This window comes from Gallinula chloropus (genome assembly GCF_964237585.1).
Source record: "Gallinula chloropus genome assembly, chromosome: 1".
Classification (NCBI taxonomy): domain Eukaryota; kingdom Metazoa; phylum Chordata; class Aves; order Gruiformes; family Rallidae; genus Gallinula; species Gallinula chloropus.
Window position 1 is genome coordinate 41,101,645 of NC_140085.1, and position 14,249 is coordinate 41,115,893.

A 14,249-nucleotide genomic window follows, 5' to 3' on the forward strand; every position below is an offset into this window, starting at 1 on the left:
GAAAATTACTTGGCCAGAACCTGCAGGAGATTGGCACTCAGGTCCTGACAGTCTAGCACACCTAGTCCAGACAAGGCAGGGACATCGCCGTTAGGTTTGGGAGGTGGCTGCAGATACTGCAAATGTCATTCTTACAATTTTAACTGGAGAGCGAGTGCCTACCTGCCATCACTTTTGTCTGGAATCATAACTTAGAAGCCTGCAATTCTGGTTGAACTACCAAAACCACTTCTTCTGTCTATCAGAAAAGGTGGCAGCTTATTCCAACATGTGTGGATGTGGTCTCAGTTGTTCACAATCTTTTCATGGAGGTTTGTTCTCAGCTGCAAATCCTACTTTGGTTAGCACTTTATGTTTGTTGAAACAATACATAGTTGCCATGGGAAGGTGATTCATCACCAATCTCTAGTCTATAAAATGACAAGTTTACTATATCAATAGTATTTTTCTTTCATTCTACAGTTAATACTGATTGTGATTGGCGCTATAACAGTAGTCTCAATATTACAACCCTACATCTTCCTGGCATCAGTGCCTGTGATAGCAGCCTTTATTGTGTTAAGGGCATACTTCCTCCACACTTCTCAGCAGCTGAAACAACTGGAATCTGAAGGTAGGAGCAGCAAAATTGGTAGATTTCTAAATCCACAACAAATCAATTGAGAAGTGATTCACCCTTTCACCTCTTCTTTGCCTTTTCTTTTGCAAGATGCCATTGTCTCTGGGAGCAGAACACGTACCTCCTTAAAGCCAGGGCTGTCACTGGTCCAGCCCTCAGTGCTCTGCTGCCAAAGAGCAATGGAGAAGACCTTTTTAAAGCTGGGCTTTATCACCACTGCAGCTGAAAACAAATAAAGTCCTGATATACAGTTTTCTTGAGAGTAAATTTAACTCGAAAACAATTGTGGTCAGACTTGGTATGTGCCTTATGAGTTTGTTTCTTTATAAGAAAAAATTAGAATGTATATATCTTGACAGCAAAGAATTCTTATTTCTGAATAAGTTATTTGACTGTATTTCCTTCCTCTCACCCCCTTAAGAGACTTAACATGTTCCCAGTAAAATGGAAAACATCATCCTGAAGTGTAGGTTTGCAGATCAGGCACTGTGATCTGTCCTTAAAACAAACTGGCAGATCCTCAGCAGATCAGTCTGATGATCATGTCCCCTTTTACTTAAGTGTAATTCTGAAGTTCCTTGGGTCTAAATCTAAATTTCTTTGATGTTCTCAAGGATCCAGCATTGGCTCACCACTCTTTATGCAATGCAAGATCTGCTTAAAATGACCATGTGAGTTCAGTGGAATCCAGAGTATCAATGTACCCTGTCTGTGCTAGAAAAGCCCTCATTTGATGGAGTTATCAGAATTGCAGAAATCCATTTTGCCTTGTGAGGAGCCACCTTTCTCATGTGGCATCTTACAGCAGGCCAGGAGCTTTCCCAGGTAGCACGCTGACTATGAAGATTTAATGTCATCCCTTCCTGGCAGCACACTGAATGGCTCTTCAGCCCATTCATGCAAAGGCTGTTGTTGTATATCCTGCAGTAGGATTACTTCAGTCACATACTCCAAGAACACATGTAAACTAAACACTGACAATAGTCCCACTGCCATGAGAGCACAGGGCTGTGTATTTGTGTTACAGCAAAGGTATTTGCTTATGGGTGTTTATGATGTTTCTTATTTAAAAAACTTTACAGCTCGGAGTCCAATATTCACCCACCTCGTTACGAGCTTAAAAGGGCTGTGGACGCTGAGGGCTTTTGGGCGGCAGCCATATTTTGAGACCTTATTTCACAAAGCCCTGAACCTACACACAGCAAACTGGTTCCTCTACCTGTCAACGCTGCGCTGGTTCCAGATGAGGATAGAAATGATTTTTGTTGTCTTTTTTGTTGCTGTGGCATTCATCTCCATCATAACTACAGGTACGGTAATGTTACCGGAGTACTGAAATGGAAGTTGTCTCCTTCTGGTCAAAAAGCTCAGCTTCAGTAACTTCTGAGGGAAATAAACAGTTGTAAAGTTTAGCATGCATTGGGGGCACTGATTCACTGTATATCATAATAGCAAACAGTTTAATTACAATAGAAATTACACCATTACTACCTACAATCTGATGTTGTAGAGGATTAATTGGAAAATAATATCTGAAGGTCAGCCTTGTGTAGCTCCAGGCCTGGAGGTTGGTGTCCCTGCCTGTGGCAGGGGGGTTGGAGCTCTATGATCCTTGGGGTCCCTTCCAACCCAGACCATTCTATGATTCTATGATTCTATGAAGGGACAGAACTTTCCTTTTCTTGACTGTAATTGCTGTAAAAATAATCTCATGGGTTTTAAACCACATCAACGCAACCACGTTCGTGTACTGAAAAGCTTGCATGTTGATTTTCATCTATGTAGCTCCAAGTCTTTTTAGGAAATTTAAGTTACTGTTCCTCTCATTTGCAAATGTCTGACATGCAAAGTTTTAATGATCTTGTAAAGCCATACTGGTAACAAAAATAGTCACCCAGTTCTCTAATTCCCAACCCACTGACCCATTCTCCAATGAGAAGTTTTACAAGTTCCATTCAAAATCCTCTTTCAAATGGTGCAGCGCTCTTAGTAAGCCCAGTAGATGAAGGAGAATCACTCTATACCTTATATTCTTGTATTTGAAATGCTGCCCACGGCTGGCCAGGCTTAGCCAGTCTCCAACAAGCAGAGGAGAGGAGAATAATGTTACCAAAATGTTGGAATAATTCAGTTCTGTGGAAAAACTCACCAAGTTTAGCTACAGATTTCTTCAAATATGATTTTTAATTCACTATACTTTTCTTATGCATGCTTGTTGATTTTGATGCTCAGACATTATTCTCCCTCTCCCAGATCTTACTCTGAACTCTGTGTGCAGGGTCTGCAGCATCAATACCATGGTCACTGATGAACAAACAATTTCCTACTTTTGTGAAGGATTTTTTTTGGTTCTAACCATATCCAAATTCCATGTAATCATACTTGAGTACTGAAACTGAGTTATATAAAAGCATGCATTTTATTGTGTATCAAATGTTATTCCCTATATAAGGAGCCCTTCCTAGGCTTAGATTCCTAGAAAAAAATAGTTTGACCACACCAATACTTCTGTATGAAAATGTAAGTCTACAGTACTTTTGTTACAAAGGAGACTTCCAGCTCCCCTAAAATTCACAGGGAAACAATATCCTCTGCTGCCCTTCTCTTTTTTTTTTTTTTTACTTTGTGTGCTTAGCAGTTTGAGGTTCTTTAGGAAAACTGTTTCCTGTGTTACTGTTTTTCTGGATATTTTCTTTAGAAGCACTTTCTAAAATCATGAAAATTTATCATCTTGCCACCATTGTAAACTTTAGTGTTGCAAGTAATACAGCCTTGGAGCAAGAATAAATTCCTTTCTTAATCTGTCAGCTTCCAGGAGCAATGTTTACTTTTAATGTTTATTTTTATAATTACTCTGATAACACGAAGTCTATAAGCAAAACAGGAGGAAGTTTCTTGAAGAAAGCCACAGAAGAAATTGAGAAATCATTGAAAGGCAAATTCTTGATTCCATTTAGCACATAGTGGGATTAAAAATCAACAGTGGAGTAGTTTAAATGCTTATACAGTATTGTATGAACTCATAGAAAAAAAATCCCTGGAAAAATCCCATATTTGTTATTGCAGAAAATTAAAGCATAAGAATTTATACCAGCATCTTTGTGGAGCAGTAAGGAGAACGTGTCCTCTATTTGTCCAAGAAATGGAAACCTAAAGCAGCGCGACTGTTCAGAATCTTAAAGTTGTTAGCTATGGTGTTTTAGGAAGATAAAAATTTTGTTTCACAGATTCATATGTGTTGGCAACAAAAAATGGAAATCAAGAATGCAAAGTCCTGATTCTGTTTACAGGTTAAATTGTAAGATTTTTTTTTTCTTCTGCCAAAGCAAGATGAGGGTTTCTAGTGAATTCAGCGCCAGGTGCTTAACTGATGATTAAGCTCTCAGTCCTGTGTATAATTAACAAATCCGTGTTTTCTCCATGAAGAGGAGAGAATGTAAATACCTATTTGAAGATATTAATTCTAATTTTCTGATTTCTATTGGCTTTTTTTATTTGCATCTAAATTGAATGTGTTTTTCTCTCCACAGGTGATGGACCGGGTAGAGTTGGCATTATTCTTACTTTAGCTATGAACATAATGGGAACCTTACAGTGGGCAGTAAACTCAAGCATCGATGTGGATAGCTTGGTAAGCATAAAACACACTGTGCTGTGCTTTCTTTTGAGGAATTGCCTTAGTTTTTTGCTTATGGGTCTTCAGTGAGTTAGTTTGAGAGTTGGATGTCAGGTGGATGTGTCGGGAAAAGTTCCCCTCATACCTTTCATAGCAACCTATCGGCTTTGGCACAGCACAGGGTTTTTCTATGATCAAAAATGGTCCAGGACTGGAAAAGGTGACAGCAAATATTTGCATTTGAGGATTCAGACTGCAGATGTAGTGGTGATGGGAAAACTTCAAAAAGGCTCAGACCTGTTTTTTATGATTATATACTTCACTAAGGTATATAATATAGCTTGGTCTACTATGGCTTTGCACAGCAGATCATAACAGATATTGTTGAACTCCTTCCATGCAAAATCAATAGGGATTTAAAAATTTGTCCAAGGTTTCCCTGGGGGTCTTTTTCTGGCTTTGTGTAAAACAAATTCTGACATAAGGCTTTGGCATTGTACATGTTTACCACTTTAATTTGCATAGTTACTCCATTACTTAGGATTGCTTTTGAAACAGGGTCTTTCACAAGGATAACTTATCACTTATTTTTTGAGATATGAGAAGCATATGGGAAACTTATAAAATAATGTGTTTGTTCTTGCAGCTTTCAGCATGCTGTAGCTTGAATATTCCTAATTATCTGAAAGGACTTATTAAAAAGAGTATAATTGGGGCAGACCGTGACAGTAAAGGAATATTTGCCAGTTTGACATGTAATTTTTTAAAAATAAGTGGCTCGACACCCTCATCCTTAAGGAAATCCTTAAGAGCCCCAAAACTGGGAATTAGCCACTTACAACATCTAATCTCTTGTTTACACATGTGACTGGTGATAGCCCAGAAAGCTGACTGCCACTCAGGGACACATTTTTTCCCCAACCCACCAGTTGCTGTATGCTGACCCTTTGCTTGTTAGAGCAGCCTGTCTTGAAGGGCAAACACTCCATGAACGGGCTACTTTGCGTAACAGCAAGACACGCTGGACCACAGTTATATGGCTGATAATGAAGTAAAACTTGTTGCTGGTGAGGCACAGCAGCAACAACGTTCTATCAGCTCTCATTTTCAAACTCCATCTTAGCCCTGTAAGGCGTAATGTGACCACGTTAAGTGTAACAATCTGCATAAGAATTATATCACGCACGTATTATAAAGCTTAATACAAACTGTGGGTGTTTCACAAGAGCAAGAGGAAGTCTTACTGTAGGATGTAGAGGGTGCCTGATACACTAGTGTTTTAGTAAAGATCTTGCCTTTTTAAAAAATACATTGGTGTTAAAATATCATAGCAGTAAGGAAGTTACCCACTTTTCCCAGAAAAGAAAGTCTCAAGTTGCTTTAGATGTTTCTGAGTAAATTTTATTATGACAAATTCCTGTACTGGCACACTGGCTATATTATATTGTATCATATTATACTATATTATATTAATATTATGTATTACATATCACATATATATAACATAATATACATTATATGTTATATGTAGTCTGTTACATATTATATAATATGTTATATTACATTACATTGTATTATATTATAGAAAGCTTTCTAAGATGCATCAAATTATAGATGGATCCTCTGGACTTCTCTGAGCAGCAGATAGCTGCCTATCTTTTTACATATCCCAGGTGTCCAACTAATGGGCGCTGGGGGGTTGGTTTTCCTGACATTCAAAACCTCCTTCTGTGCACAAGCAAATAGGAATACCTTCATGGTTTCAAGATAATAAAACTGCTTCACTGAGTGATGCAGGCATTATTTCCCATTCTTCACATTCTCTACATTTAGCACTTTTCTCCTTAAAGTCCTTTTCAATTACTTAGTTACAGGTGTCCTGCAAAGGCTTATGTGTGTGCCTGACTACTTAGTCTATTTGGTTATGCCCTATTTTTCTCTCAAGGGGTTCTTTGAAGCACCCCACAATTTACTAGAAATGACACATCTCCACGGGTCTCCAGTTACAGATATGCATGTGTCACTCTAGATGACATCACTCTTGCCCTTCCTTGAGCAGCTGTGACGTCCATGCTTGCTTAACAAGCCTGTACGTAAGCATGCCTGAGCATGTAGCATGTTTGTAGGTAGATATCTGTGGTTGTTAGATAAGCTGGATGGTTGATAAGCAGATGGTTGGAACCCATGTTCAAAGGCATTAGCTGCTGTAGTTAGCTAGTATATAGCATCAAGCCCATACTGAGTTGTTTTGTGAGATATGTAAGGTACTGGACATTGGTGAAATGAATGCAAGCAAACGGACAGGAAGGGAGAAGACTAGGGAAGCAGGATCATGTAAAGAAGGAAAAAAATGTACCGGAAGGAATGCTAACCAAACAGGTGGGTAGGTGACAAGTTTGAGTTTATTCCACACAGTCTCCTCCTTGAGCTTTCTGTGGCACTGGTGTACATATTGAAGAGATCTGAGTTTCCAGGTTGGATTTTGGTTTTACATACACAGATACTGTCTTTGAAGTAATTTCTGTTGAACTGGTTTGGCTTTAACAGAAAAATCCCCATTGTCTTTTAATACCCCATAATAGTTTTGGCATTTTGTTCTCTACAGCTCCAATACTTTATCTGCTCTGGTCTTTTCTTTTCTTTTTTTTTTTTTATTCCCTTTTCTTTTTTTTCAAACACGTGTGGTCACTCTGACAGCTATCCATTGTTTCACTTAAAGCAACCAGTTAGGCTAGATTTATCTTTGCACTTTGATCATTTCTGCTAATATCCGTTTAGCTGGTTTTCAGGCCTTTTCATATCCCTCCAAGCAGTCTTGTAGTATTTTTAATGTTTTTCTTTCAGAAGGAAATAGAAAATAAGTTTTCCAGTAAGTGCTGCTTTCACAGTTAAGCACTGGCAAGTCCCAGTGGGCTGTTTTAATGCTTTATAACCTCCTCCTTCACTGATGTGTATCCTGTAGCGGCAGCACTATAACTGGGAAGGACAATTCCTTTTGCTAGGGAAAGAGAAGGTGCCATGCTTTTACAGTTGCCAGTTATTTATGTAAGGAGATATAAAAAGACTGCTCCCCCCAAAAGAAGAGAAGAGGACCAAATAAAAAGTAGGACTATGAAAAATAATGGTGCTTTTACATCTGGTTTTCACACTCTTATTTTCCCATGCTATTTCTGCTTTAACCTGTTCAATGGTGGGTTTCTTACTTGGTTTGGTTTTTGAGTAGGACTATATGGCTTTTTACTGCCACCAGCAGAAAACCTGAGAACACTGTTCATCTCCAAAGTTTAAGCAGACTAGATACGTGACAGGAAAATCCTCATCAGAATGGCATTTCTCAAGGTGAGGTGTTGGTCATCTGGAAGGGAACAGAATTGAGAAAAATCTGTTAGAACTGTTAGAACATTTGTTTTTCTGCCTGCAAATTTGTGTGAGAAAAAGGAAAAAAAAATCAGTTCAGGTTTGATGTGAACTAAATATTTCATTTTTGCAATTTGTAATGGGAGTTGATGTCCTATAAGTGCACCCAAAATACAACAGCAGAAGATGTGAGACCTCAGTAAAACCATATGGTCCGCCTGCACTGACCCAATTTTTGCAGTGACTTAGTGCACAGGGTTGTTAGGTTTTTTTAGCAACAGGAGCCATTGGACCAACCTCTCAGAGGATGCCTCAGTTGCACACCACACTTTCCAGACAGCATGTTTTTGAGGCAGCAAAGTACTCAAGTACTCAACATGGTCGTTGAGTACTATACATGTCTGATCCAGAAAGGGTAACTGCTCTCCTTCTAGCAGAAGAGAACATAGGGCCTGATGAAATTAATTGCATTTGAATACTTGTAAAAGAATGACTTCTTCTACTTTCTGGAAATATATGTTACATAATTATATTATGAATTCTCCTTCAACATTCGGAAGAGTTTAAGTGATATTAATGAGAAAGTAAATGAAAGAAATTGCAATGTTATTAAAATCGCAGTAAAATACAATTAGGCAAGGCTAAAAATAGTGTATTATGCTCTAGACATTTTTAGATGAAAGTAGTAAATATACTCTTTTATTCTAAAGTGTTAGAGAATGTGAATATAGCAGGCACGTTGCTGATGGGAATAATGGATAAGAAACTTGCTGTCACTTACACTATACCTGTCATTATGAATGACAGAAAATTTCTACCTGTGAGAGGAAGAATTAATATCTTTGTAAAATGTTGCTGACATTCATGCTACATTTCTGCCCAGATATAAATCATAATGCAAATTACAGAACTAGGAAAGCATCCTTCTGAATTGATTTAAGAGTATTAAGTTGTCTAAAAGATCTGCCTGTGCTATGTGACTGATAAATCTGTCAGGGAAGCTGGAACAGATATTAAATTTTCTGTTGTAAGGAAAGGCTCTTTGTCCAGCTGGCTTCATAGTGGATTTTAGCTAACGTATAATGGTAGGATCTCTTGGGCAATTATATAGGTAATCCCTGCCTGTACAAACATTCACAGGTCCTGAAGTCAAGAAAGACCTTGATTTCTGAAGCAGTGATATTTCTAAAATGATAAGATTTCTGAAAAGAAATGTTCCATCAAACACTGATTAAAATAAATGCATTGTGGGGATTTACTAAAGACAGTCAGGCAGGAAGAAAATTGTTAGCTCGATCCAAGGTCTTCCTTGTAGGTTTGTATCACCAAAATGAGATGACATTCATACATCATGGTGATGATCACCATGCCTTTCCATCTTCCAGAGGGGTTGAAGTGGAAATTGCAGTCGGTGTGCCCTGGGTGTTAACATGCTTTTCAAAGCTCCTGTCACAGTTGTGTTTTGAGGTGCTGAGATGTAAGCAATTACCCCAGTGTTTCCTTGCATTATATAAATATATTTGCCTCCACACTGAAAATCCACATGACGGTATTTCAATCTGGACAAAAAAAAAGGGGGAAAGAATGGTAATATATTGAACAGAGTCATTTTGCAGAAGGAATTACAACAGCAGTCTAACAGGATCAAAGGTGTACAAAGGGTTTTCCATAAAGGCACTGAAAGCAGATACATTACTGGGAATACAGATTAGAGAACAAACGCTAATGGTAAGGCTCAGATATTCCTGGATGCAGTAGCTATGAAGGTGTCTATCTTTTTTTATTTTATTAAGTAATTTCTGGCCAATAAGAATTGACCTTATCTTATAGTTTATTCTTGTTGTTTACAAAGGTCACACTTTGGTAAACTGAGGAATCTAGTTAATCAAGTTAGTTGGTCTAAGGTGGTTAGGGGCCCGAACATAGACTAAGGTCACATCTTCAGATGAGGGGCTGAAATTTGTTTCCTGCATAGGAGGAGATAAAAACAGTATGAAATTTTGGAGCCTCTGGGGCTACCAGAATGAGCAACACACTCCAAAAGTATATTAGAAATGACAGCCTCCACAGAATGAATTAGCTAACCAAAGCAAGCTATGGATTGGAAGTCAAAAAGCAGATAGTGAAGAGAGACTGCAAAAAATCAGAGTTAGACTTGCAAACGGCCCAAATTCTGTGTGGGTACTTGATCAGTAAAAGGACAGTGTTTAAGCTGAAAGTGCAGCAGAAGGTAGAAATGAGATTCACAAAATCTGAGATGGAAGTTATACGGAAAAAAACAGCCTAGTTGTAGGCACATAACAGAAGCTTCTAATAAGAATCCTGATCCCACTAAATTTCCTGTCCAGTCCGTGCAGGGACACATACACCACCCATGAATCAGTCCATCTAAAAATCAGTCTTTGAGTAACGATGATTAGCTTCTGCAGTTGGGCATTTCTGTTAAACATGTGAAACAAGGCTGGAACAATGCCTTCCCATGCATGCAGGCCAGGTGGAACCAGATATACCTTCTTGGGGTTCAGGGATGACTGTCTGAGAAGCTGGACATCTGGTAATGATCACTTCAAATGAATCCACCGAGCTGGCGGTGGTGGTGGAGGGTGATAGAATAACAACTGTCACTTTTGGGTAAGAAGGAGAAATGGGAACTCATTCATGCCACCATCAGTTTGTTAAGTCTGGTGGCAGCAGTCTTTAAAAACTAATTTGAAGAAGTAATTAAAGGCACAGTGCTTACACAGTCAAATCAGCCAGGTTTGCTGACATTAAGGTTGTGCCAGGCTAACCTGGTAACTGTGTCCAATGATTTATTTTCCAGACAAAGGTAATGTAGTAGATCCATTTGTCTTCAGGAAAGCACTGGCTGTGGCTGTGTTTCAGAAATTATATAAATGAAGGAGAACAGGATTATTGCAAGAACTGTAAACTAGTTAATGAGTTGGGCAGAAAGGAAATGGCATTAAGCTGTAAGCATTAAGCTGTAGGGAGGCTACTCAACAAAGATTAGATTTGTGACTGAGCTCATTTTAATCTTTTTTTAATGCTCTCAACAAAGAAAAAAAAAATTGTGCTGAAGAAATCTGCCAAAGGCAGAGAGCTGAAAGACAATGTTAGCATGAAGGATGCTGGGAGCTGAAAGGTATTAGGTGACCTCAAATGGCTGATATAAAATAGGTTTCAGTAGCCAAACTGCAGGCTTAAATTTAGGGGCTGCTAAGAATAACCTCTCTTGTAAGTAAGGATCTCCTTGGTTAGAAATGGCTGAGATTGAAGAAAGCTTGGCTGGCCACCCTGATCAGAGGGTGACTGTAAGACTGTGAAGAGAGAGCATATGATCCTAGGATGCTTTAATCAAGGTGTCCCTAATATAGACAGGAAAGCATCATGCCTTCGTACCATGTCCCTGTGAAACATCATCCAAAATGCTGTGTACACTGTGGTCAGACAGGAAAGATTAATTTGAACTGGGATGTTTGGAGATGGAGAACATATGTTAAGAAAGAAGCTTAAACCTGGATTTTCTTTAGTCTCGGGGAGCAAAGGGTGACTGGATCTAAGGTAGCCCTCCATAAATTAATGGGAAAAGCAGCTGGGAAAAAGAACTGTTTAGAATTAAATTAATTTACAAGAAGAAATGGATTCATAGATATTAAAATATATTTTCTGACCATCTAAGCAGCAAAGTTCTAGTGAAGGAGATTAATTAACTATGCATTAATTGAACCTTGAGCCATTAAAAATAAGTAAAAAATCAAGAGGATCCCTTTTAGGCCCATGTTCCTTTGAAAACTGACTGACTGCTACTAGCGACTTCTGCCTGATGTTCATGAACTGCAGGACTTGATTATTTCACCTATTATATAAAATTACAGATACAAAATTAATTGTCATGGAACCTCCTACTAGATTTTTTTGTAAAAACTGTAGGTAATTTCTCATAAATATTCAGATGTTAATCTGATGCTTGTTCCCCTTTGCTTGATGCTACTGCATTACATCTTTCAAATTCCACCCAGTCTGCTGATCTTTAGAGATCAGTCATTATCCAAGGGACTTCAGCTTTTGGGTCGGGCAACCCGCTGCAAGAGGAAGGAGTTGAAGACTCCAAGGCTGCTTTAATGATCACACTCTGTTTTCAGAAATGCAGGTCATTTGCAGTTTTCTGAATAATTTTTTAAAGCTATAAAGAGCAGTTGTGCCCATTTAAAAAGGCAGCGAGTGGAATCACATGTCGAACCAATGCAGGACAAGAGCAATCAAACCCAGAGCTCTATACAAGAAGTAGTCTACCCTTGAAAATTGTAACATGGCATAACTTACACTGAAAAGAGACTCACTGTTCTGGCTGGGAATTAGGAATAATTTGATTTCATTTGTTTTCATAGCTAAGGAGTATTAATTACAATTAAAATACTGTTTGTTTTGATTCCTAGATGCGTTCTGTTGGACGAATATTTAAATTCATTGACATGCCAACAGAAGAGACGAGCAGCTTTAAGCCGCAGAAGAACAACCAGCTGTCAGATGCCCTTGTAATTGAAAATATGCACGTGAAGAAAGAGAGGAACTGGCCATCCGGGGGCCAAATGGCTGTGAAGGACCTTACGGCCAAATACAGCGAAGGAGGAGCTGCTGTGTTAGAAAACATTTCCTTTTCCATAAGTTCAGGGCAGAGGGTGAGATGCTGTTTTCTTGTGTTTGATCTGACTTCTGTTAAGCTTGAGCACAGAGGTGGCATTATAAACCTATTCATTCACTGAAGTGTAAGCTGCATCCAGTGAGGTTTTGTAAATGAAATCGTCAGAAAACAAAGTAAGCATCTGAAGACCTGAGGAACCTAAGTGTCTTGTGTCTCCTCTTAAAAAGAGTTCCCCTGCAGCATTAGTGGCTACAAGCATTAAAAAACCCCCACACAGAACCTGCCTCAGTTATCCTAGAAATCTTGAGGCTATGGACACCTCAGTGAAGCACAGTGGGGGTGTTTGCTGGCCACGGGGAGCAGAATATACCCATAAAATACGTATGCATCAGTTCCCTAAGTCGCATTCCCATGCCTGAAGTCATCCGGCTTTTCCTCCTGGGGAGAGGGAAGCTTGCTGGTGAGCACAGGTGCTGAGGGGCAGCCTGACCCAGGTGGAGCAGGGCACGAAAGAATACTGCCCGCTCTGCCAAGGGTAACGCACCGCTGGCTCCGGCAGCCGGAGGGTGGAGGTGCCGTCTCGCCCGTTCCATAAGGGCTCTATGCCACCCGGAATTATTATGTAACAAACCATAAACAGTTCTATTCTTCAGAAGATTGACGAACCTATAATTAGGGTTGTGTTCAAGAAAGAGCTTTGGTTTCAGGACAGCAATTAGAGGTTTAACACTTTGCTTCAAGCTCATGCTTGAAGGACTGTCCTTGGTAGAGCAAGAAGAAAAGCTTGTGTGGCTTCCTGAGCTGGAGCCACAGGGATGAAGAGGCCATTTTTAATGCTCCCACATAGATAAGAAAATGGTTTCAGTGACAGTTCACTGACCTTGCCATGAGGCAGGTCCTTGCTCCTGGTTTGGATGGCACCAGTCTCTGCTGGATTTAGTGGACCTGTCTTCATTTATATGAACTGAATGTTTCATCTACTAAGTGTGTGGGCACCAACATTTTGAAACTGGGTGTCTGACTCCTGTAGCACCCTCCTGACACTGCCTTTGGAAGAGAGGCACCTGTGATTCCTGGAGCGTGGAGGTGCAGGTGCCGCTGCAATCTGGTGGATTTACATCCTGGAAAATCCCTTGAAGCAATGAAAGATACTTTTGTACTCTACAGAGAGCGAGCAGAGCAATTAAAACAAAGATCCTTTTTTCAATGGCTACGATATAGGAAGCCCATCCAACTTTGGTGATGAACCCTGGACTCAGAGGTAGCATTTCCAGAATTGGAGAGTGCTCCTTAAACTGGAGAGGATTTGTTACTGCCCCATGGGGAAGGGCGTGCAAATCAAGCAGGAAGGGTGAGACCTCTCCTCTGCTGAGGTGGTCGATGGGACCTACAGCGGTCATATAGTCCAACTGCCTGGCCAATTCAGGGCTGACCAAAAGTTAAAGCACAACATTAAGGGGATTGTCCAAATGCCTCAAACACTGACAGGCTTGGGGCATCTGCTATCTCTCTAGAAAGCCTGTTCCAGTTCTTGGCCAACCTCTCAGTAAAGAAATGCTTCCTAATGTCCAGTCTAAGCCTCCCCTGGTGCAGCTTTGAACCATTCCCACGTATCTTGTCACTGGATACCGGGTAGAAGAGATTAGTACCCCTCTCTCTAGTTCCCCTCCTCAGGAAGCTGTAGAGAGCAATGAGGACATCGAGATCTCAGCAGTGGAGAACAATCCAAATGGATCTCAACAGGATAGTCAAAGTGTTTCTGCCTTGGTGTGTGGTTAATACATGAGCTGTATTAAGTGTTTGCTTTTATGATTTGCACTGCAGGTGGGCCTTTTAGGGAGAACTGGCTCAGGAAAAAGCACTTTACTTTTTGCGTTTTTAAGACTGCTGAATACAGAAGGGGATATCCAGATTGATGGGGTCTCTTGGAACACGGTCGGCGTGCAGCAATGGAGAAAGGCATTTGGAGTGATTCCTCAGGTAATGAGATTACTGTGTACTTGCATACCTTTCAT

The 14,249-nt window shown here is 39.8% G+C and overlaps 1 protein-coding gene across 1 annotated transcript in view; it reads left to right on the forward strand.

The window, feature by feature from the left end:
- Positions 1–14,249, forward strand: part of CFTR (CF transmembrane conductance regulator) — a gene marked incomplete at both ends in the record, with an annotated part of 91,048 nt that overhangs the window by 63,733 nt on the left and 13,066 nt on the right. Inside the window, 5 exons of the mRNA XM_084268578.1 lie at positions 463–613; positions 1,702–1,929; positions 4,150–4,250; positions 12,029–12,271; positions 14,059–14,214. Of these exons, the coding sequence (XP_084124704.1) occupies positions 463–613; positions 1,702–1,929; positions 4,150–4,250; positions 12,029–12,271; positions 14,059–14,214 (879 nt within the window). The remainder of the gene's footprint in view (positions 1–462; positions 614–1,701; positions 1,930–4,149; positions 4,251–12,028; positions 12,272–14,058; positions 14,215–14,249) is intronic.